The sequence below is a fragment of the Planococcus citri genome, chromosome 1 (assembly GCF_950023065.1).
Source record: "Planococcus citri chromosome 1, ihPlaCitr1.1, whole genome shotgun sequence".
In the NCBI taxonomy this organism is placed as follows: domain Eukaryota; kingdom Metazoa; phylum Arthropoda; class Insecta; order Hemiptera; family Pseudococcidae; genus Planococcus; species Planococcus citri.
This window is the reverse complement of record NC_088677.1, coordinates 31,305,288-31,328,589: the sequence shown is the minus strand read 5'-3', so window position 1 is coordinate 31,328,589 and position 23,302 is coordinate 31,305,288. Positions and strand designations below refer to the sequence as shown.

Sequence of the window (23,302 nt, the reverse complement as noted above, 5' to 3'; positions counted from 1 at the left end):
AACACGTACTGAGTTCATGCAAGTACATTCATCTACCCTGTTGACCACAGGCGCAACGTTGTACCTACTGAAGTTTCACATTTTAATCATTTCGTTCAACAGTTCAACATTTTTTTGTAATTGGATGCGTAAGCTTTTCCCCCAAGACTTTCACTTTACATAAAATAGAATGAATGTTTAAGGCAAACATTCGTTAACGCGTAACGCAACGCATTTTTTTCACACACTTAATTATGAGTACCTAGGTACTTAGTAGTTAAGTACTATTCGTCAAGTCACAAGAGTGAACTAGAGCTTGATAATTTTGAAAATGTATTTCATTCTTTTATTTCTAGTACTTCAATGTCAGCGAAATTCTGTCTGCTGTCCCATCCTATGTCCATGTCCCCCTGTTTCCAGTAGTCCAGTAACTCAAATTTTTATTCTATAGTCTCGCTTCAGAATGTTTGAGCTTCGGTACTCATAGAAACGAGATCTTTAATGCTCGTATTTTTAGGCCACTTCTAACAAACAAATGAATTGTATACTGTATATCATTTTATGATTTATTGATTTTAAACATATTTCATTTTTTCATGGTGAAAAACAGAAGATCCATGAGCTTTTTGTGGACTTATCGCTTACGTGCATCTACGCGCCTGCGTGTTTGAACTTTCAAACGTTAGTCACGTGGTCCATCACTTCTCAGCTGATTAAATCTGAAATGATAACAAAAGTAAACAAACAAAATTGAAAAAGATGAACGTTCGCGCTAAAAACAATCTCATGAATAGGTGAATAACAATTAATGAGTGATTGTACCAAATGATCATTATTTAAGTCCTCTAGTTCTTGATATTCGCAATTTCAAAAGAGAATGCGGCTTTTTGTTACCATTATTCAAATACTCAGAACCGTCATTTAATAGCAAATCGTCTTCCATTTCGATACGTTGAGTTTCAAATCCATCTGTTTTCGGTATACTCGGCTCCACGTGCTTAAAAAATGATTAGCAAGATAAAATTTCCAAAATCGGAGTTACACTGCGATTACACTTTTAATGGAGGCCAAGCATTTCGGTAAGATACATTTTTCTATTAATTAGATTCTAGATAAAGGACAGAACTAATGTGGCATCGATTGATAATGTTCGTGTAATTGTTTACAGCTGGAAAATCGGCAGCGATGGTAAATGGATTGGTGTATTTGCCCATCGTGTTTGGAAATTATGGCAAGACGATAATTTCATATTCTACGAAGTATATCCGCCCAAAAACTCAGCTTCTGCTTCTGCTGACGAAGAAACACTTCTGAAAGAATATTTACGTTCAGATGAATCATTATCAGATTTATATAAAGATTGGTCCAAACGTGACCGCATGTTTGAAGAAGCTGCTAAAAAATTTACTGGCGTTAGAATGCTTAAACAAGATCCAGTCGAAATAATCTTCACTTTCATTTGCTCATCAAATAATAATATTACGAGGTAAAGTAACGCTCAAGTGTGAATCTTGCAACACTTCTAGCTTAATAAATACACATCTTTTGATAAAATTTATTGTTATAGGATAAAATCTATGGTCGATAAAATGAGTAAATTCTATGGCAATGAAATCGCTGAGGTAGATGGGGAAACATATCATGATTTTCCAACCGTCGAAAAACTAGCCCATCCTTCTGTTTTGAGCGATTTACAGAAGGCTGCTTTTGGATACCGAGCGAAATTTATTCAACAATCTGCGAATAAAATTATGGAATTTGGAGGCCAAGAATGGATAAATCGTTTGGAAAAATTACCATATAAAGAAGCGAAAGCCGAACTGATAAAATTACCTGGTATTGGAGCGAAAGTACGTCTGTTTGCATTAAGAATAAATATAATTATCACTTTTCTTTCTCAAGTAGCTAATAGTTGTGTTAAGGTTGCAGATTGTATTTGTTTAATGTCGCTAAACCATTTGGAAGCAATTCCAGTCGATACACATGTTTTTCAAATCGCTGCGAGATATTATTTACCACATTTGAAAACCATGAAATCTGTAACGGAAAGAGTGTATAACGAAATCGGCGATCATTTTCGAAGCGTTTTTGGTGATTATGCTGGATGGGGTCATAGTGTTCGTATATACTGATATATTGTATTATTTGTTTTTTTGAATTAGATCTAATCTTGTGCGTAATTTTTAGGTATTGTTTTGTGATGAGCTGAAGGGATTTAAAGATGAAACGAGCGGTAGCAAGAGGAAAAAATCACAGACAAAGGAGAACAGAAAATGTTCCAAAAACTAGTCATTTGCAGCCCTTAAAGTTTTATTTCACGCGACAAATTTTAAATGCGCATTATTATTATTATTATTATACTAATTTATTTTTCGTCTCATTTTACTACTCGTACATACGATTCGGCTGTGCATGTGAATTAACATCAAGGTATTAATTACGTTCAAGTAATGAAATATTTTATTCAAATTTCAAATCATAACATAATAAAAATACATATAAAATAAACATACAAAATGGTGTTCTCATTTCACAATAAGTAAAAAAAAATATCAAAATATCTTAAAATATAAACAATAAAAAACGCTTGAATTGGTGAGAACAGAAAGGGGCTAAGTCCATTTTCGCATTTTTCAGAAATAACAAACAGACTGCTATCTCGTTTAAATTGAGTTTTAAAAACCCCTTGAGGTGTAAAATGTTTTGCCCAAGTTGCTAATTTTTTCGTCTTTTTTCAGTACAGAGATGAACTTGAATTTCAAAAAATGGGTTTCTCAAAAATGTTTGTTATTTTTCAGGGAATTCAAAAAATTCAACAAAAAAGTCATCAATGCAGATCCGCCCTTTTTCTGCGCCCAAATACTACTTTCCCGGCAGTTTTGCGGAAATCTGACATCACCAGTCGATCCGCCATATAGCAAAACCCACATATCCGTGAAAAAAATCCGAAATTGTGACTTGGTCCCTTTCTGTTCTCACTGATTCACTTTTTGATCACAAAATAAATTTTACCAATTTTCTTCCAAAATATTATCGTCATCCATTTTACCTTCAATTGACGTAACACTGTCGCAATATTCATCAGAATCGGAATTCTCCTCTTCTTGAATTATCGATAAAACGTGTCCATTATCTTTCTCGAAAATTTCGTAACCTTTTTCCCGCAAAATTTCTCTGAAATTACAAGACATTATATTGTAGCGAAAAAAAACGACATCACTAACAATAATAAGTCATATTAAGTTAGTAGATTTTTCACTAACAGAAACTTATTCAGATTTGGACATATTTCTTGCATGAATTCCCATAAGTAATCAACCGGTATTTCAAATTTTGAATCGTCCTCCTCACTGACGAATAATTTGTTAACGAACACTCTGTTGATACGACTGACCAGCATTTCGGAAAACTTTTCTTCTGGAGATCGATTATCTTCCTTATATGGGTATGCAAACGTCTCGATCAATTCGAAAGGTTCGTCCACTTCTACCTTGAAACATACAGAATTTTTAATTGAAGGCAAAGGAGCTCTGAAGATCCTAAAATGAATATAAGTACATACTTTGAGAATTTTTTCTTTAGAATCGATCCTGCGAAATATGGCCATTTGAGAACAACATCCCAAGTGCTCTGTACCTTTTGGACCTTCTCCTATTCCTCTGTACTCGACTTCGTAAGGATATTTATTAATTATTTCACAACACCTGTAATCAAAATCATGAATGTACGTTCGATATATAATTTTGGTTTTGCGCTCAGAAAATAAATTGGATATGTACCAGTCTTCAAATTCTTTCCTGGTCCATTCAAATTTATGATCGTCGTGTCGAAATCCTACCATATTGAATAGTACATTGAAGTCAGCATTAGGAGTGGTAAAAACAGCTAATTCCGGCTGTATGAACTCGAACACAGTAGACGGCACTTTTTCAAGTACATCTGGGTACAAATGTTCTATTCTATTAAAAAAATATTGAAGAATTTAAATAGTTAATTATCTCTTAAAATAGAACAATTGACTATACTCACAATTCAATACATATCACAGCATTTGCATCTAAAAGTCTTTTATCAGGAACTGCTATACTTCCGGCGAATAATTCAACGGTCAGCGGATGAGAAAATCCTAAAACGTAATGAAATGGCAATGGACGTGCCTCATATTTTGATCGCGTGACTAACTGTTTATCCAAATCTACTCCGCATATATGAGTAATATGGAGTATTTCCTTTATGTGCTTAAATAGTTTAAATTCGGCACACCCGAAATCTATAACCTGGAATTGGAAACATACTTGATTTAGTAATCGAATTAGCATGATACGAATTAGATTTTATACAATCGTACTTTTTTAACTCTTTCCCGAGACCATTCTTCATCTAGAACATCGCTAATTGCGTTATAACGTTGTATGTACACTGGAGGATTGAACGACAAATTGGAAGATAGCTCACTCTCATCTGGAGAAATTCATCAAAGCATTATTAACGATTAGTTCTGAATCAGTTCTACTAACAAATTAAGAATATTAGACAGCTAAAACATTCACCTTTTTCGAGAGATGTGTTTTCCTTATCACCGGATATTTGTTCGACTTCGAGATTCATAATTTCACTGGCCATTGTTCATATGTGAAGCTGAAAATTAAAAGCTGAGACTTCAGAGTAACGAAAGTTGTGAATACGCCATCACTAATCACTTCTTTTAACCAGAAATAGTCTAGTCTAGCATTTTCCGAAAACTGAAAACAAAATGAATTTTTCCAATTTCCATCACCAACCAAAAGAAGAGTGATAACGAAAATGGGAATTTTTTTTACGCAGGAGAAATTTTTTGCTAGAATGAAAAAAACCTGCACTTTTTGGTTTCAGAGCGGAAATTCTACACCACAAAGCCAAAACTCAGTACAGAGACAAACAAAACAACAACCGACAACGTCGCATTGAACGAAAATAACCAAAGTGCAAGTGGTGAAATAATTACACTTCCAATTAAAAATGTAAAAGATTTCCGATTATTTAATTATTTGTTGTTAAAGTCGTGTAATTTCATAGTTCTCAAGAATGGGTTCCAATAAACACAAGCATAAGTCCAAGAAAAGGAAGCATTACCGTAGTTCGGAATCATCAGAACGGGAGCTCGAGAAAGAACGACGCCACCATAAAAAACACAGCAGAGATAAAAAGGAGAAACATTCAAGTTCAAAATCAATTTTAGTCGATGATTATGACAGTTCAGGTAATTTGATTCACATTTTCTTAATTGTATACTGATAATAACAACGTAACTTGTGGTATATTCTATGTCACAGATAGCGACGATGTAATCATCGTAACTACACCTCCGCCACCAAAAATTTCAAGAAATATTTCTCCTTCACCACCACCAGCAAAAAGATCCAGACATTCTCATGCACCAACACCACCTCCGGCTGTTATTCGACGAAGATCACCGTCACCGCCTCCGGCGTCTTCGACTCGTGAGAGCAGAGCTACCACAAATTCATCTGCAGAAGCTTCATTATCGATCGAAGAAACCAACAAAATTAGGCTTAAATTAGGTTTGAAACCATTAGATGTGAGTTCTGCAAAACCTCAAGAAAATGATAAAGAAAAAAAAGAAACGTTTGGAGGCACTGATATGGGCGAATTCGTGCATAAGCCCGCAGGTAAGTTATCTCATTATTGGATTTTGATTCGTAGAAACTATCTTTTAAAATTCTGTGTTTTATTAGAAAATATTGCTACTAAGACTTTCAACGAGAAATTGAAAGAGAAAATTGCCCTTAAACGAGAAAAACGATTACTGGAGCAGAAATTAGCCAAGGTCAAGACTCTGGGCGATGAAGATGATTCTGACGACGATGTATCCAAATGGGTTGAAAAAAATCGGAAGATTGTCAACGAAAAGGAGCAAGCTGAGAAAAAAGTAGGTATTTTGTTATGTTTCCAAATATCTGTTGTACCATTTTTAATGTAATCGAAATTGTTGGTCTAAAGTGCTTAAAATAGATTTAGTATTCTAATTGTTGTATTTTCATGTACCTAATATTCTGCTAAATAGTTTGAGTAAATTATGCATTTCTCGAACAATTTAATGGTTGTTTTTAGTGTGTATTACTTGTTTACAGGCTAAAGAATTGGACGCATTGGATGAAGTTTTCGGTATTGGTGACCTGATAGAAGAAGATAAAAGGGTCCAGAAGAGATTCATGTACACTTCCAAGGATTTAAAAGGGCTCAAAGTTGGACACTCTACCGTAAGTGCAAATTTTCTTTTTCAATACTGATTTTGTTTCGTTATTCTGAAGTTACCTTGAATTTCTCAGGAAAATTTTGTTGAAGGACGTGATGTCATTTTAACGTTAGAGGATAAAGGAATACTGGAAGACGAGGAAGATACTTTAGTGAATGTTAATATTCAAGACGATGAACGATATAAAAAAGTAAGTGAAGAATACTTCGTTTTTAAGAAAGTTGAAAGTATACAGAGGAGTAATTTCTGCGTGTTTTTCCAGAATATTGATCGAAGAAAACGGAAACCCGGTTATAACGCTTACGACGACAGCGCTGAACTTGAAGAAGAACTTCTTGACGATAAGAAAAAAGTACTCACCAAATATGACGAAGAAATTGATGGAGAGAAAAAATCTAGCTTCAAATTAGGTTTGTTAGATACGCTATTTTAAATTACGTATTCGATAATAAGGAGATTTCTTACTTATATATTCCATCTTTACCAGGAGTAAACGCTAAAATGGAAGAAGAAGCTAGGAAAGAAGCTATCCGTAAAAAATTACAAGAACGACAAATTGGTAAACGATTAGAAACTTTGGCCATGTCTTTAACTCCTGCCTCTGAATATTACACGGAACAAGAGATACAAATCAAATTCAAGAAACCCAAGAAAAAAGTAATTTTGTCGCATTCTCAATTTTATTACATTAGTACCAGATCAAAATTTTACTAATTCAATTTTATGAAATAGGTGAGGAAGATTCGTAAAAAAATTCTAAAAGCTGACGATTTGTTACGAGATGATTATTCCATGAAAGATGAACCTGAAGAAGATCCTTCTTTAAGGGGCATCGGTACCAGAAGACCTAAGAGTCGCTCGAAAATTAAAACTGAAGTTAAAGATGAACCTATGGACGAGTTAGACTTTGACGATCTACCAGGTAAGTTTCACTCCTTAGATTGTATTTCTATAATACCTGATTAGGTTTATTAATTCGTTCAACATGCTTGTATTTTTCAGTTCCTCCTCTTATTGACACCAGTAAAATTAAAATAGAAGATGAAGATGATGATCAAGATTTACAACTTGCTTTAGACAGAGCTAGGAAATTAAAACAGGAGAGAGCGTTGAAGCCGAGTGCCGTAGAAGTATGATTGTATTTCTCTCGTTATCTTCCCTCTAGTTGATTCCTAATTGAGTAATATTTTCTAGACCTCCTATGACGAAGATATGGAAGACGTGAGTAAAACAGGACCTCCGGGTAGTTCAATTGTTTTAAACGCAACTGCAGAATTCTGTCGAACTTTAGGAGATATTCCTACCTATGGACAAGCTGGTAATCGTGAAGAAGATGCTCAAGAATTATTGGTATGTTTCTTCGCTTTCAATAACATACGTTGTACATAAATTGACTCTACAATACTGATTTAACCTATAGGATTTCGAAAGGGAACTGCAAAAAGAAAGAATGCGTAGAGAAGAAATAGATGCATTGACTACGGGCTGGAATGAAGTAGCTATGGGTAAATGTTACTTCTCAATTTGATTCCATTTTACTTCTACGATTAACTTATTGACTCGTTCAATTTCAAGCAGATTCAACGCCGGTGGATATAACTCCCGCTGAAGTTCCTATTCTTGACGCCGAACCGGATATAGTCACAGGTGTCGCAGGAGCTTTAAAAATGGCTATCGTCAAAGGTTACGTGCAGAACGAAAATGAAAAAAGACCATCCGCTTCTAGATTCGCTCATTTACAAGCGCAAAACTATTCTATCGAAGATAAAGCTCATTCGATGTAAGTATTCTACAAGTAGAAGATAACAACATGCCTTCGAATCGTATTAATCCTTATTTTATTTCTAACAGGGAGGATGATAAACATGCTCGAAGAGAACGATATTGCGGTCCTACGTCTGATTTCAAAGAGAAAGCTGGTTACAAACCAAACGTTAAATTGGATTATATTGATGATGACGGCCATAAATTGTCGGCCAAGGAAGCGTTCAGGTAACTTTCTTCAAAGAAAAGTGTTAACCTTTGGCGAAATGTGTTTGTAAAATATTTTCTGTTTCAGGTATTTGTCGCATAAATTTCATGGTAAAGGTCCTGGTAAGAATAAGATAGAAAAAAGAATGAAGAAAGGAGAACAGGATGCGGTAAGAAAATAATATTATGATTTTACTTTTGAAATTATTGAAACCGTAATGACGTTTTTTTAATTGTAAATTTTATTGATGAATTTTATAGTTGATGAAACAAATGAGTTCTACGGATACTCCATTGGGTACTTTGAGTATGTTGCAACAGAAGCAGAAAGAAACAGCTTCGCCGTTTGTTGTTCTCAGTGGAAGCAAACATGGGCATTCGTAAGTTTAATTTTGATTTTTGTTGTTACTCAAAATTGTACGATTCCGGTCGTAAGTAGAAATTAATGAGTTTGTATTCTTTTTCAGAACTGCAATTTCCAAGTTGAAGATGTAATTGTAAATGTTGCCGGTGTTGATTGTCAGCAATAAGTAATCAATAATTATTGAGGAATGTACATTATATTCATTAGTGTAATAAATACTTCTAAATTATCTTGTGTTTTCCTGACTCTTGAGATGATATAATCAATGATTAGCTTGTGAGATCATGTCGGTACTCGAAACGTGATCGTGTTTTTTCAATCAAAGCTCCAAGATTTCGACGAACTAGGACTCTTCTAAAAGGTTTAGTTTTGGAAAAAATGTTCTAAAAAATTCTTTAAGTTTTTCAGACTTGGATTTTTTTAATTTTTCGAACTGAGAATTTGAGAGAATCTGTTGGGCTATTATACCATTAGTAATTTCGATTTTGAATTTTTGAATAGGCCTAAGGTTGGTAAGGTTATTGATGAAACGATTGTCATTTTGCTGATTGCTAACTCGCTGTTTAATTAATAATATGGATATGTGACGGCGATATCGTAATTTTGCGAATAACAATGAATTTTAAACAATTCACGAGCTTTTTCCGTCATAAAAACGAAAAATTTTACGACAGATAATAAGGAGAAAAGCCAAAATCTCGTCCGATCTTGTCCGAATACGTCTACGAGCTACAGATTACAACGTTGCCAAACGTAACTTCGAATACAGCGCACCCTGGCGATGTTGTAAATAACCAACAACGAACCATTATGATTGGCGGGTTGTGAAAAATCTGTCTGTTTCTGTTGGCATTTCTCGTAAAGGTTGTATCTGCAACAAATTCGTAAGCACCTTCCCACCTCGAGCGTTCAACCCCCACCAACCGAAAGTTAGATGTTCGGCCATATTTTATTTTTGTCATTCGGAGTGTTTACGAGGAAACACGTGTGATGTCTGGTGCTGTGCGAGAACAAGTTTTTGTTTCTAATCCGTTATTCGTTGTTTACAATTTTTGATTTGATAGTTTTGACATTTTATTTATTAAAATTCGCGTCCATAAGAGTCAAAATTTTACGTGTTTCGAATGATTAATACGCTAAGTTATTGTTAATCGGTATAAATCATGTTGAAAACCGTGTAATATAGTATTTTTTTCATATTGAAAGTTTGCATAACCGCGAAAATCGTTATAGTGTTTGATTTTATTATATTATGGACGATCAAAACCGCATGATGCATCCGAGTGGTCAAGTCGGCGTTATGCCTCAACCTTATGGAATGCAACCTGTAGATCCAAATCATGGTACTCCTACGACACCCGATCAAGAAACAAGAAGACAAGATATCGGCGAAATACTGCAACAAATAATGAATATCACGGATCAGTCACTAGATGAAGCTCAAGCTAGGTAGGTTTAATGGTTTGGTATTTTTTTTACACCAGATCTAAAATGAAACCCTCGCTCATAATAAACATCTGTGTACCATTATGCCTAAATCTAATATCACGCTACAAACTATGCCGAGTAATAATTAAAGTACATATAAACACCACTCGTAGGCGTATATTCTGAGCCGATCGGCTAATCAATTGTTTTCTCTACGTAATTATTATATTTGAAATAATTATCATCGATAAGTAGGCTTTGTTGTATTTTCAATATCCTTTCAGGTACCTCAAATTTAATTGTACGCTTCTATGTATACAGTAGACGATGATACCCATGTAATGTATACTCGTTGAACTAATGCTAGTTTCTCGTTTTACAGAAAACATACATTAAATTGTCATCGGATGAAGCCATCGTTATTCAGCGTGTTGTGTGAAATCAAGGAGAAAACAGGTAATTGCTCGATATTACTTTTTACTTAGTTTTTTCCTTTGTCGAAAACACCTGGGGTATTTTTGTTGTGAAATTTTTTCAAACACGTTTCTCCCTTGCTTTTAGGGTTGTTTATTGTCCGGGTACAGAGAATATGTCACCATGTTCGATTTATTTTATTGAAGTAATTCTATTTTATTTGCTCGACCGTCGTTTTGCTGAAAATTTAGATCAGAATCGAAAGGCTTAATTTAGTTTAGTGTGCTCTTATCAGTGTTGAATTGAGTCCAGAAATTGTGTGTTTTGTTCTCGAAGTCGGTGTTATTTACCTTCGTGTGTGGTTGTGATTACTGATTAGACTGCTGAGTACTGATAACAGCTAAGAAGTGATGTGCAATTGTAGTCTGCTCTCCTTCTGAATTTTTTCTAAAATTTGTGGAAATAAATATCAGTGTCGGTGACATTATTTACCTACTCCATTTTTTTTTTTTTTTTTTTTTTTTTGTGAAAAAGTGAAAAAATTGTCTTTGATTTACTGTCGTTCTTCTGATATGCATCATCAAATCCACGTGACCAGTGTCTGGAGCATTATCAAAATAACGAAAAAATTTCACCATCGAGCATTTCAAAAACAAAAATTTATTATACCAAAAAAAATCTTCTCGAATAAATACAAAAGTGAAGGACCTTAGTTAAATGCACGAGATATCTTCAAAGGTGAAAATATTATCGATGTTAATATACGCAGCATTGACGTTGATAGATGACAGCGTAATTATCTTCCAACGTTGTACACCGATATGTGTATGGAGAAATAAAAACTAAAATGGTAACCAGATTGGATTGTTTTATAGATGGAATGAAAAAAAAGAGGAAAAAACCTCTTACCATGAAGATGTATACGATTGACGCTTTATTGATTCATTGTCCATCGCGTTCGCGTCTGCGTTACCCATTTTTAGTACTCTGTTGCGATGCGAGTATTGTTGTTTCTACCCGCTGCGTTTATTTTTCGTGTTATTATTACTCTTTTATGTACAGGAAAGCAAAACTGACAGCTTATTAGTCGGATTTTTCTGATATATCGCAGATATAACACGAGAATTGTTTTTTACCGGTAACCAAACGAAGGAGTTTTAATTGCCGGTATATATGCCGAGTGCCGATTATACGTTTAATTCTCACAAGAGTGTTTTTTATGAGAGACGATACGAGGTATAAGCAATATACGTACTGTCTGTAGTCTGAACGTCGTGTAATAGAGATGACTTTTAACGAGTGTCGATTACCCAAGTACATCTGACAAAATACACGATGGGTTATTGAAGCGAATACATCATGCATCGTGTATTAGACTAAATAAGTATGTGCGATGAGGACGTGACATTCGTGCTGAGAAGATTCGATGATTCGATTAATGAGTCGTTGTGTACTTTCGTGAGAGAACTCGATTGGAAATGAGAGCTTTGTGTGTGTTGTATACTTGTCTGAATAGTGTTCCAAACATACTTGAAATTAGAGCTGAGAGCTACGAAAATGCTGAATAGTCTAGAAAAAATTTTCAAGTTCAGAAATGTAATTTTTTTATAAGTAACTTTAAGGATGAAGTTTCATCTTTCGTGATTATTTTCAATTTCTGTCATGTTATTGGAATTCAAAAATTGAAAACAATGATTCTTGTATCTCGATATAAGTGCCCCTGCTGTTCTCCAAAAAGCTCAATTGGTTTTCTGAAATGAGAGTAGGTATTAAAGTGTTTGATAAGGTTATAAAGTTTGATAGAAATTAGGTATTAGAAGAAATTAAGAGCGAATTATAGGCCTCACATGAAGGAAATTTTGAGATAATTCGTTGAAAAATTGATAAAATCAGTATGAGTGAAATAGCAAAGTTCGAAAGGTAAACCAAAATTATTTTTTGCAAAAATTTATTTTTTTATAAAAATATACAGGATGTCTAACGGTCATAAAAGTCATTAAAAGTCGTGAATTTTGCTCAAAACACAGAAAATTTTTTGAAAAGTTCATAAAATGAAAAAAAAAATCAGAAAAACTGCCTAATTTTTGATCCTATAAAAAATGACACCCTGTTCGACAAGTAAATAGGCTATTATTTGGGTAAAAATGTGAAAAAATAAGTCTTGAAAAAGTCATGATTTTTTGTCTGGGAGCTTTGTTAGACACCCTGTGAAAATGAAAAAAGTCCTATATTTGCCTAGAAAACTGCTGCATTTTTCATCGAACATATATTTTTTCCTAAATGAATTCACCAGAAACAATAACTTTTAAAAATGAAAAAATTGAGCTACATAGTTTTATTCTTTGATGAATTACGATTGAATTTTATTTTTTCTGGTTTTTGGTTTTGTTCATTGATAGGTAACTTTTCTTTTCAAAATTTGCAATTTTCATGGGAATAAGATACGTACACATACATTAGAGTAATTGGAAGGGAAGTTTAAAAATAGCTACCTAAAGGTCCTAAAAAATAAACAAAAAAAATCTGAAAAGTTTATGCTACAGTCCTGCATTTTGAAGAAATCCTGTTATTTGACAGATACTGAGATAGGTCGAATTTCGATTTTTTTTTTTTGAAATTTGATGGAGCCTAGCGAAAAATTATGGCCAAGTAACCTCAGCAAGACTTAGGTAAAATCTCCATGTCAATGCCTAATTCCCCTCTCCACGAGTTGCTAACTAAGCCAAGTTTTTTTTGTGAATTTTTTCAAAAAAGAGATAGGTATTTTTGGCTCAACAGAACTGAAATCCAAGCAGTTTTTTCGAGTTTCAAAACTTGATTTGAACGATTTACTTTACGTCGAATTATAGACATGGTCAAAAAAATAGTTGAGAAACCAAATCGGATCAATTTTTAGGTTAAGAAAATATCGGATTGAACTGGAAATTTAAAGCAAATACTGGTAAAAGAGGAAGTTCGACAATCCACACGTTTATTCGCATAGTGCATAATACATTTAAAATATTTGAAAAAATTCTACTCGTTCAACATTTCGGTACCTATGTTTGCAATTGTGTAAAGCTACGTTTATACGAGGATAGTCAATTGACCTCCGAATAAGAAATATGTTAACCTGCTGGGGGTGTTTTCTTCAATATGTATCTGTTCTGATCTGTTGATAATCGATAATTTTTAGGCTGAATATGAGCTGCTGTAAATTCTGAAAGTTGCTCATATCATTGAAAAATGAAACAGTCAATAAAGGCGACGAGGGAAGCAGAATTTGAACTTTTTATGTGTGAAGGGACGTTGAAAAGAATTATTTTCCGATTTATAGAGATGTCAAAGAAGTGAAGATGAAGAGCTGCAGATTGTAGCATTGTGTTCAGAGACGAGTCTTGACTAAATATGCCAAATTTTGTGGAGTTTGACTCATGTAAACGTGTACCAGCATCAAAAAATGACAGTGAGGTTTGGCAACCAAATTGAAGCCATGTCCAAGGTTCTGATTCCAGATCAGATTATCAATTTAAATCTTCAATATTTTTCATCTGACGTGAAATGTATCTTCTCTCACTTTTTTTGTGCATCTTCGGCCATAAAAAATTCAAGATTGGCACCTACAGTCGATATTTTACTCTTTTGCATTTTGGGGGGAGGGGGGGTTATTTTCAATTTCCTACTGTGTATGTATTTTTGGGTCAATTTGTGATTTTGTTGGCTGTTTTAGTTGTTGCTATCAAATAAAGACTATTCGACTATTTCACGCCTTGGTACTTTTGGTGAGAACAGAAGGGAACAAAAAAAAAGATAATTTGAATTGTTTTCAATTTTTTTTTCTTACAATATGAACGTTGAATGACACCAAAAAAACGTTATTCAATCAAACCAAGTCATTTTGAAAAATCCTGCATGCATCTCTCCTCACTCGGCTAAAGATTTATTTTTTGGCAGTGCACAACTTCGTGTATTTTACGTTTGTTTGTAATATCGCTCGAAAGATCATTCAGCAATACTGATCATTGATAAAGAACATCTGTGTTGTATTCCTTCTTGAAATGCCAATATGATTGTAGAATCAATTTTTAAATTTAGGGACACAGCATCGATTACAATCGCAATTGTTCCATCAAAAACAGCTGAACTTTGAGACAAGTATTTTTTCAAAATCCAAATTTATTTACTCGTCTGTCCTCGCCACTGGTTAAATTCTCCATGCTTTAAAGCTCAATTTCGGTGCCCAGACATGCAAACTATCCACGTGTAAACGTAGCTTAATATACATTTCCGTAAACGTGACAATCAAATAAAGCTGTTACCTTTCTCGTCTCCAGATTCCCCATCTTTCTCGGTGTATTGTTTTTATTCGCAAGAATGGGGAAAAAGTACAAGATTGGATTTTATTCGAAATATAGTTTGTTATACTACGATTCGACAAGACAGGAGAGAAGTTTTAAAAAAGAACATTCGCGGTCGTTATACGAGCGATACGTTTCCGAAAAGCTTATTTCTCATCGGGATGAGGCGCAGGCGGCGGCGGCGGGGCGGGTGCAGTTCTTCGGCAGTATATAGTGCAGACTTTATAAATAAAATAAAGAATTTCAGCGGATTAGTGTGAAGTTATGGGAGGCTTATTGCAGCGTGGATGTGGCGGAGATGGGGCGAATGCGTGGTGAAATGCTATTTTTACATCGAATGTAAACCGTGTAGTAATATATAACGCGTGGTTGTAAATTTCGTTAACTCGCGGGTTTTTGTAGATAGTGATGATAATTTACCAACTACTGTTTATAGTATAATGTACTCTATCGTATACTCGTGCCTTGCGTATATGTCTATGTAGATGTATGTAAGTAAGGCTACGTAAAAATAAACGAGATGATTTTCTCGCATTTAGAAGAACCAATTCGTCAATTTTTTAATCAAAAATTCACCTCATTTAATATGCAATGTAAATAAAAGCTTTGATGATTTACGCGTCTTGGAAAAATACTCTATCAATAGAGTATTGTTGATATTAGTGTAGTTCGTAGTGTAATGTTGATTATGCCATATAATTTACGAGGATCTACGTACCTATACGTACGTATGGGACTTATAAATCAAATCGTCGACGTTTATTAAATAGATAATAGGAATAAATCATTATTATAATTGAGCTAAGGTGTCTCTTTATTCCAGACTTTTTTTTTTTATCAAGTACGAATTTTTCGGTCTCGATTCTTCTTTTGCAATGTTTTTTTTTTTTTCTTTTCTTTTCAATCAGCGTGTATGTATTTGGGTATTCGTTATGTGTTCGATATCACCGTACGCCAATTATGGACTTGTTTTTGATACCGAATAACACGTATTTACCTATACACGACTCCTCCCAATTTTTACCGACTTTGGTATTCGAACGTGCGATTATTTCTACATTTCAATTGTACGGTGTGCGTACGTATTTTGAATGTAACGCCCATTAATTATTAGCGCCAATTACGTCGATAATTTTCGTCCCAAGTGGCTAATTTTGATAATGTTTTTAGTATTTTTTTTGTGAGATTTTCATGCGAGATGTAGAAGGGATCGAGCCGAGTGGATTGGATTGATTTTTGATGTGTTTGTAAAGCTTTTGAGTCATTAAGTATGTGGATTTAATCATTTGAATCATATGATTATAGGATTTTCAGCAGAGTCCAGTTGAAATTTTCATGTTTTTTTTGGAGAATTTTTTTTAATTTGTTCAAGTGCAGACTGTTTTTTGCCAAAAAGCAACCCCTCGATCCAAATTTTACCCAGAGTGATTTTTGATTTTTTCAGAATTTCTCAATTTTTCAAAAATGGCGAAAATTGATTTGAGTGACTAAAAGTCGAGTTGTGGGATATTCTCGACTTATTTGAAGAGTTTATTTACATGGGAGCCAATTTCCAAGCGAACACCTCTAGAAATAATCAGTTGGTCGAGAATAAGTGGCAACTTGATTTTTAGCTGTTGAAATTAATTTCCGTAATTTCTGGAGAAGTCGAAAATTGGGCTAGGAGCTTCAGAATGATCGAAAATGACAAAATTCAGTTCGAGAGAGTTAATATTAGTTTCAGAACTAATTTTGATAATTTTTATTGAATAACTATTTTTAATTTTTTTAAGCACGAAAATGATCAATTTCGGACTTTTGAAAATTCGCTAAAAACGAAAAAATTAATTTGGATGGCTGGAATTCTAGTTATGATGATTTCAGATAGTGAAATTTGGTTTGAGAGAGTTGATATTAGTTTGAGGATTAATTTTCGCCATTTTCACTGATCAAATAATCGTTTTTACAAATTATATGTAAAAAAAACCTAAATTACCAAAAATGGTCAATTTTGGATTTTCAAAAATCGAAAAATCAAAATTTGAGTACCAAGCTGAAATTTTGGCTGTAGGTTTTTGAGTTCTGTGGTGAAAAATAATCATCTCGAAAATCAATCCGTATAGCACAAAAATTCCTACCTTAATTTTCAGAAAATTGTGGAGAGAACTGGCCTAAAATTATTACAGCTTAATTCCACTTCAAGGAATGAATTACCTAATTTAACATTCTTCTCTTTGTTTATTTCCTTCAAACAGTAGATAATTTCCCTACCTACTGTCCATGGACGTCGATTTTCGCTTAGCTTCAATTTTTCTCATTCATTTGTTAATAAAATTGGCGAATATTTAAAGTAGAATTTTAATCTGTGTTCGTGACTCTTGTAACTTTTTTACGACCGCTCCGTCGTAAATCATTATTTTTTCGTAGTTTTTATTATTTTTATGCCGCTGAAATACCTCCGGTGTGATTATACACTGTTAAATACAACGTGTATGCAATATTTATGAATTTAGACTATATAGTCTTAACTTTGAAAGATTTGGGTATTTTTTCAACTTGACGTACTTACGAGTATAAAAAGATACGTCTCCTTGTGCAAAGAATAGAATTATCTCAAACTCTGAATAATTCTCCAAGTATGCTGAAATTTCGCAATCTGTTTAATCGATTCAGTTTTTTGTACTTCTCGTTCTCGTCGTTTCTGAGCAGACAAATTGCGCTATTTAAATAATAAAACGACGATATCGCGGTTGACATTTTTATTCATTATACGTTATCTTATGATTGTTTTTCATCATATGTCGTATTTGTATTTGCTGAGACAATTGTCGTGTATAATTTTTTTTTTCGTGGTTGACTCGTGTATGATGATAAGTGTATGATAGTTTTCCTATGTGTAAGTATACATTGTGCAAGATGACTTGGTTTGGTGGGAATGGCAGATTGATACGATTATGAGTGAATTGTTCTTCATTCGTGTAAATTTTTTTCTTTTTGGGAAATTCTTATCGTTGAAGTGTAGTTTGATAAGCAATATTGAGCTCTGTGTTCTCGTGATTTTGTGAACTGTGGAGGAATTAAATCTTGGAGCTGAGTTGTCAACATTTGAGGAGCTTTGAAAAAAATGTGAAGCTCTAACAACATGGGAGTGTGATTAATACAATATATTATAAGTAAATGTTTAGCGATCATTTCAAGAAATATTGACAAAATTGGAAATATGCGTGAAAATATATACCATTTTGAATTACGTCCCCCACCACCTACTGATAGGTTCTTGGTGTTGGTTTATACCTTCAAGGCAAATTGTTTTTGAATTTTCTAGTGTGGGTGGTCTTTGCACTCGGCGCCAATTTTATACTGAATTTTTAAAAATGTACTAAATAAAATCTGAATGCGATCAACTCTAGTTTCGAATTCAAATTTGAGGGTTATTCGAGCTTGCTTTTTCAATCATCCAAGTTTCGTCAAAAAAAAAAAACAGGGTGACTGACAATTATTACTCGTGCAGCGGTTCCCTTGTTGGATGGGAGGCGAAGAAGAACGATAATTATACGCTGGTAATAGGAAGGAAAACCCCTTCTTTGTCGCTTGGCACAGCCACATACACTGGGAACTATAAAGAATAAGCACAATCGAAGCGGTGGTCGCATTTGTATGCGTGAACACGTGGCCGTCATCGTATTATGTATATGTGTAGTCTGTATCTATGTACATATAATGTAATGTACCAATTCAATTCCATCAGCATTGCTGAAATAGGTACAATACTGCGTTTTATGGGTAAGGGTCTGTGCTCGTGTATACTCTGCCTGTAGTACAGTGACGAGCTGACGGCGGCGTGACGCGATGCGACGTTGTATGTAGAAATGAAATAATGAAGTTGTTTTGCGCAAGAGCAAAGGCAAAAGTAAGCGAAAAAAGCACACGAGTGGAAGAGAGAGAGAGAGGTGAAGAAGGAGTGCACATGTAATGCATTTTACTGCTGCTGGTACATACGCGATGACGATAGTCGGTACGAGCGAGAGTATACAGGGTAGGTAAAGCTACACAAACACATATCCACCTAGGCTATAGGAGTAAATGCTGCGAAAAAGAAACACAGCAGCCGCGACGAGTTGATGGAAATTATTGAATTATACGTTTAGTTGGTCGCGTATTTTGAGAGTATAGTATACTGTTGTAGTATAGTATATAAGCTGTGTAAGCGAGCATTGATTTTTGACCGGGGTTGTTTTCACGCCGTTCATCCCTCGTGTTGCGCCAGCACCGCGCCGCCCTCTTCGTATTCTGGCAGAATATGCGCTTAGTGAGTCATTGAAGAAAATCATATTTAACTGATGGATTGACGCGCGCGTCTGCGTCTGTATGTTCTCAATTCTGTTAGTACATGGAAATGTAATTTTTTAGGCAGCGGCGCTGTGCATTTTGGTAAATTAGTGATGGCTTGGCACAGAGAGAGAGAATCGCGTTGGAATGGTTTTTGGACAGTTGCGGTAGAGATATGGTTTTTGTGATGATGATTGCATGCATACATAGTATTCTAGTTTGGCTCTATGTGAACTGCGAGTGTGATATCTGTCGTGGAAATTCGCAGAAAATTTCATATGAATGTAAATCATTCATAAAAAGATGCCATGAATGCAGAAGATTCACAAAAACCAATTTTTTCACAAACCTATTTCAAGTGAAACCTCATTGCCAATGCTGACTAGGTGGGGGAGGGAGGGGGGTTCAGAGGCTCAGGGTATCTAGTGCAGTCTCAAGTTCAATCAACCGAATAATAAGTTTGTTTTTTTTCACATAGATTTTGGCAGATTCTCGAGAATCTGGATTTTGGCCGATTTAAAATCCACTAGAATCAGCTAGGGTTGATATTGTAGGTTTTGAAAATGGATTTTAAGATTTTACTGTCTCCTTAAAGGGAGACGACTTTTAAGATTTTGAAAAATTGTGTTTGGAATCAAAGTGTTTAGAAAAGAAGTTGAAAAAACTTCCAAAAACCAGATTTTCTGCTTTCAAAAAAACATACGATTGTGTGACTTAGAAATTATGTACCTAATGTTGAGAACCCCCAAAATGGTGAAAATCGCTAGGTGTCGAAAATGGTCCAATATCTGTTATTTGAGATTACAACCATCCCCTACCCCCTTTCTGTCAGGACATGAAGGTCAGAACTGATATGACACCGAACGGAGGTGCTCACTGCCCAATTTTCACAACTTTAGGTATCCTTGACAGGGTGTCCACACTTCTAAAAAAACCTGGAAAAGTCAGGGGATTTCAGAAATTTCGAGCAATTTTCCCTCGTGCGAAAGTCAGGGAATTTTTTGAAAGTGTTAATCTGTAGTTAATATTATTTTGGAAAAAATTTCCCTCGCGTCGCTCGAGTAATTTCGTTTTCGGGCCTGGAACCGAACGTATTGAAAAACCTGTTTTTTTCAATTCTAAGGGGGAGGAGGTAATTTTGAAAATACGATGTTTTTATTTTGAAAAAAAAGGTCTGGAAAAATGGGAAAATTGGTCCGGAAAACCTGGAAAAGTCAGAGAAAATCATTTCCAGAAATGAGTGGACACCCTGCTTGAGGCCCTGAATTGGCTTGACAATTCGATTTAAAAAATCTGATGATATTTCAGGATAAGGAAAAGATGCCCGTTTGACAGTATATTGCAAAAATTGATGAATTTTTTTTCGCAAAAGTTGCATTTTTGAGGGTGCTGTGATGGGAATTGGGGTTGATTTAATGGGATCACGTTTGATATCATTTTGTAAGGAATTTGATTTTTTGCTGATTAATTTTTGTATGAGGTAGGTCTACTTTTTGCTTAGCTGCTGTAGCTTTCACGCTATTGTCGAGAAGAACTGAAATTGTGGACCACTTTTGCCCCCTCCCCGATGGGTTAGCTCCTGGGCTAAGGGTAGTTATTATATTTCACTTCTCAAATCTTGATATACATGAATATATTTTGTAAAAAAGAAAAATGAATGGTGGTTGATAAACCTAACGAAAATTCCCTGTTTAAGTGTTTTAAAGTGTTGTTTTTTTCTACAAGTTGTAGTGCTTTTTTATGTGGTTTTTTGCCATTTTTTTGATAAAATTTTGAATTATGTACTTTGCGAGTTTTTTTCCTACTATAAATGGTTATAGTCGCCCATGAATTGGTGGGTTTGTGAACATGGTCGTGATGGGCATTGTAAACGATAATTAATGTATTTTACAACTGGAAACATTCGCAAATGTGCCATTTTTAACGTAAAAACTTACGATTTACTCATTTTTTTAAAAAAAATTATCAAGTGTTCGTATAGGTTCATGAACTTTTCCAATAGTACGTGTATTTTTCGATTATTTCTACTTTTCTTGAAACTTTTGAATATTTTCTAGTTTAGATGCGAGTTTTTTGTTATGAGTATATCTCTGGTTTGTTGAACTAACCGGGACACCCTGTATATTTACCTAAAATACATCCATCGAGTTGCTCTGGATCTCCTTGTCAAGTGATTTTTTTTAAAACACATGCAAGTATGTAGATGTACCTACAGTTGCGCATGTTGAAAAAAAAATCTAAACCAAAACGAATCTACATTTTTTGGTAATTATTTTAAAATATCAATTTACATTAAGTCGAACGTCGAGTTGCACGAATCAACGATGTGTTTTCTCATTTTGAAAATTCTTCCACAGGCAATAAAAACATAATTAAAGAGTCGTACTCGTATACGAAAGAAGCAATACAATAACCTTGCTCTTACCCACATATGCACGAAGAGGCGATACTATTTCGATTATATGCTCTTTATTTTTGATTCTTTTTTTTTCAACTCGTAAACGATGGCTACTAGGCTGTGCGGTAATTATTATGCATTACTCGAAGTCGAATTATTTGAAAGACCGACGGCGCGTGTTGCTCATGTTATGCGTATATTTTAGAGCAGGGGTAATCGATTGTGAGCAGTGAGCAGGGTAGGATCAGTTTGCTGCCACCAATCAGATTGGTCTATGATTAAAATAGAAGTCATATTTTTGTACGTGGATAGGTTTCAATGAATCGCGTCTAATTTTCGAGAGTACCTCTGCACAACGTGTATATGTTGCATTACATGTTGAACGAACACGTGTCGAGTTATTTATCGAGTGTTTTTGAAACGTCGGTGTGTGCAAATTGAACTTCACCTGAACTGATACGAAAATGAGTATGTTTGCGGGTAATAGGTTGGTTAAAATTAGAATCACAACGATGAACAGTAAGCAGAGGGAAGAAAGAAATTGGTTTTATTTGCGTAAAGAAAATAATTCTGAACTCGAAAGTTTATTGCTCAAACCAATTTTTGAGGAAAACTGATTAATAGTCGTGTTTCATTTTCATCCCTTAATTTTTATGCCTATGCTATAAAAATCAGTCAATTTTTCAAAATAGACGACATTCGTAACCTCAATAATATGTTTCTGTATCACGTGCTCGTTACGTCGGTATAAACACTAAACAGCAGGAAAATATTATACATGTTGCCTACTTTAACGCTGGTTAGATTGTTTTAATCTTGATTTTCAAAATTAATGTTAATCTAGCTGAAGCTCGCGCGAAGGCGTGCTTAAGTGAAAGTAAAAAATTAGCATACTTATGGTCGACGGTTACAGGGTGACAAATTTCATTAGTACGCGTACCCGCAGATTTTAAACGCATTATTACCTTTACTACGAATGCGCAATTTTAACATGTCACGACCGACGACTCATTTTTTGGCAATTTTTCAACGAATGCATTTTGCAAAAATTATAAGCGTGAATTTTTTTCTATGTACCAGACGCGTGCTCTGCAGAATAACTAAAATTCGTCGGGAATTTTTTTGATGCATGAATCGTCAAGTAATCTGTTAATTAGGTAATTTGAATAATAAAATTTACTCGAGATAGTCAAAATATGCGGAAAATTAGCGAAAAAAATTTATGAGGTTATGCAGATGGTCTTATATCTTTTATTTTATGGGAAAATTTTAATGTGCTATTTTTAATCATTTTTTTCTCCTGTCTGGGATTAAGTTTGCGATGAGATGATGATTTTTTATCGGTGGTTTGAACGAGATGAAGAAATAGGTGGAGAAATTGAAAGATCAGGTCTTTTGCATTTTTCGAAGGTTTGAAATGAATATGGAAAATTTTGAGGTTTTGAAACTGAAAAGTCAAAATGTGCAATCATTTGAAAAATTGAAAAAAATTCATGTGGGGCCCGTTGTTTCCCTCTTTGTAACAAATTAATTTTCAAAACGAGATTCCAATGCCCCTAAGGTTTGCTAAAAGCCTCAACTTATAGTTGATCAAAATCCAAAACGTACTTACGTTTTAAAGGTGAAAAAATGTATGGATTGTAACTATACCTAACGAATATTTCGTCAAGTTTTCAGGGATGCTGAGTTCAAATATCTGCGTATTTTTTAAATGCAATCCTTCAATGCCTTTCCAGCTGTCCAATTTTGAAAAATATTCTGAGAATAGGGAGCAACATGTTCATTTTTACAAATTCGCCATTTAAATGGTCCTTCTATTGCCCCAATTTTTCGTATTTGTTCAATTG

General features: G+C 34.4%; 4 protein-coding genes across 8 annotated transcripts in view; 3 read left to right on the top strand and 1 right to left on the bottom strand.

The window, feature by feature from the left end:
• The first annotated feature begins 699 nt into the window (after positions 1 to 699).
• On the top strand, positions 700 to 2,496 carry Ogg1 (8-oxoguanine DNA glycosylase). Its single transcript, XM_065343759.1, has 5 exons — positions 700 to 1,058; positions 1,148 to 1,465; positions 1,547 to 1,829; positions 1,902 to 2,096; positions 2,167 to 2,496. The coding sequence occupies exons 1-5, from the start codon at positions 985 to 987 to the stop codon at positions 2,266 to 2,268; spliced, it is 972 nt and encodes a 323-aa protein (XP_065199831.1). The 5' UTR covers positions 700 to 984; the 3' UTR covers positions 2,269 to 2,496.
• LOC135831349 (small RNA 2'-O-methyltransferase-like) lies at positions 2,417 to 4,785 on the bottom strand. The gene is made up of 7 exons (XM_065343758.1): positions 4,530 to 4,785; positions 4,328 to 4,440; positions 4,009 to 4,256; positions 3,759 to 3,938; positions 3,542 to 3,683; positions 3,243 to 3,469; positions 2,417 to 3,153 (listed from the first exon to the last, which is right to left on the bottom strand). The coding sequence occupies exons 1-7, from the start codon at positions 4,600 to 4,602 to the stop codon at positions 2,988 to 2,990; spliced, it is 1,149 nt and encodes a 382-aa protein (XP_065199830.1). The 5' UTR covers positions 4,603 to 4,785; the 3' UTR covers positions 2,417 to 2,987.
• Positions 4,786 to 4,910: 125 nt separating this feature from the next.
• LOC135831346 (U4/U6.U5 tri-snRNP-associated protein 1) lies at positions 4,911 to 8,799 on the top strand. 2 transcript variants are annotated; one of them, XM_065343752.1, is made up of 16 exons: positions 4,911 to 5,218; positions 5,292 to 5,648; positions 5,715 to 5,908; positions 6,111 to 6,239; positions 6,309 to 6,425; positions 6,498 to 6,645; positions 6,723 to 6,892; positions 6,968 to 7,157; positions 7,238 to 7,365; positions 7,430 to 7,585; positions 7,656 to 7,740; positions 7,814 to 8,015; positions 8,087 to 8,227; positions 8,295 to 8,376; positions 8,468 to 8,586; positions 8,674 to 8,799. In XM_065343752.1, exons 1-16 carry the CDS (start codon positions 5,044 to 5,046, stop codon positions 8,699 to 8,701), a joined length of 2,421 nt encoding a protein of 806 aa, XP_065199824.1. In that variant the 5' UTR covers positions 4,911 to 5,043; the 3' UTR covers positions 8,702 to 8,799. The 2 variants fall into 2 exon arrangements, with proteins under 2 accessions (XP_065199824.1, XP_065199823.1); XM_065343751.1 differs by having other exon boundaries at positions 7,811 to 8,015.
• Positions 8,800 to 9,513: 714 nt separating this feature from the next.
• exd (extradenticle) overlaps positions 9,514 to 23,302 on the top strand; it is a 163,770-nt gene continuing 149,981 nt past the window's right edge. For 2 of the 4 annotated variants that reach the window (XM_065343753.1, XM_065343754.1), the window contains exons 1-2: positions 9,514 to 10,019; positions 10,381 to 10,454. In XM_065343753.1, the coding sequence (XP_065199825.1) occupies positions 9,823 to 10,019; positions 10,381 to 10,454 (271 nt within the window). In that variant the 5' untranslated portion in view covers positions 9,514 to 9,822. The remainder of the gene's footprint in view (positions 10,020 to 10,380; positions 10,455 to 23,302) is intronic. The other 2 variants (XM_065343755.1, XM_065343756.1) reach the window with 1 other exon arrangement.

Coding starts and splice junctions, on each gene's coding strand:
- Ogg1 (XM_065343759.1), top strand. CDS start 985: ATGATTAGCAAGATAAAATTTCCAAAATCGGAGTTACACTGCGATTAC. Junction 1,059..1,147: donor AATGGAGGCCAAGCATTTCG/GTAAGATACATT, acceptor AATTGTTTACAG/CTGGAAAATCGGCAGCGATG. Junction 2,097..2,166: donor ATGCTGGATGGGGTCATAGT/GTTCGTATATAC, acceptor CGTAATTTTTAG/GTATTGTTTTGTGATGAGCT.
- LOC135831349 (XM_065343758.1), bottom strand. CDS start 4,602: ATGGCCAGTGAAATTATGAATCTCGAAGTCGAACAAATATCCGGTGAT. Junction 4,257..4,327: donor CTCGGGAAAGAGTTAAAAAA/GTACGATTGTAT, acceptor TTCCAATTCCAG/GTTATAGATTTCGGGTGTGC. Junction 3,154..3,242: donor CCAAATCTGAATAAGTTTCT/GTTAGTGAAAAA, acceptor TTGTAATTTCAG/AGAAATTTTGCGGGAAAAAG.
- LOC135831346 (XM_065343751.1), top strand. CDS start 5,044: ATGGGTTCCAATAAACACAAGCATAAGTCCAAGAAAAGGAAGCATTAC. Junction 6,646..6,722: donor AAAATCTAGCTTCAAATTAG/GTTTGTTAGATA, acceptor CATCTTTACCAG/GAGTAAACGCTAAAATGGAA. Junction 8,587..8,673: donor GGAAGCAAACATGGGCATTC/GTAAGTTTAATT, acceptor ATTCTTTTTCAG/AACTGCAATTTCCAAGTTGA.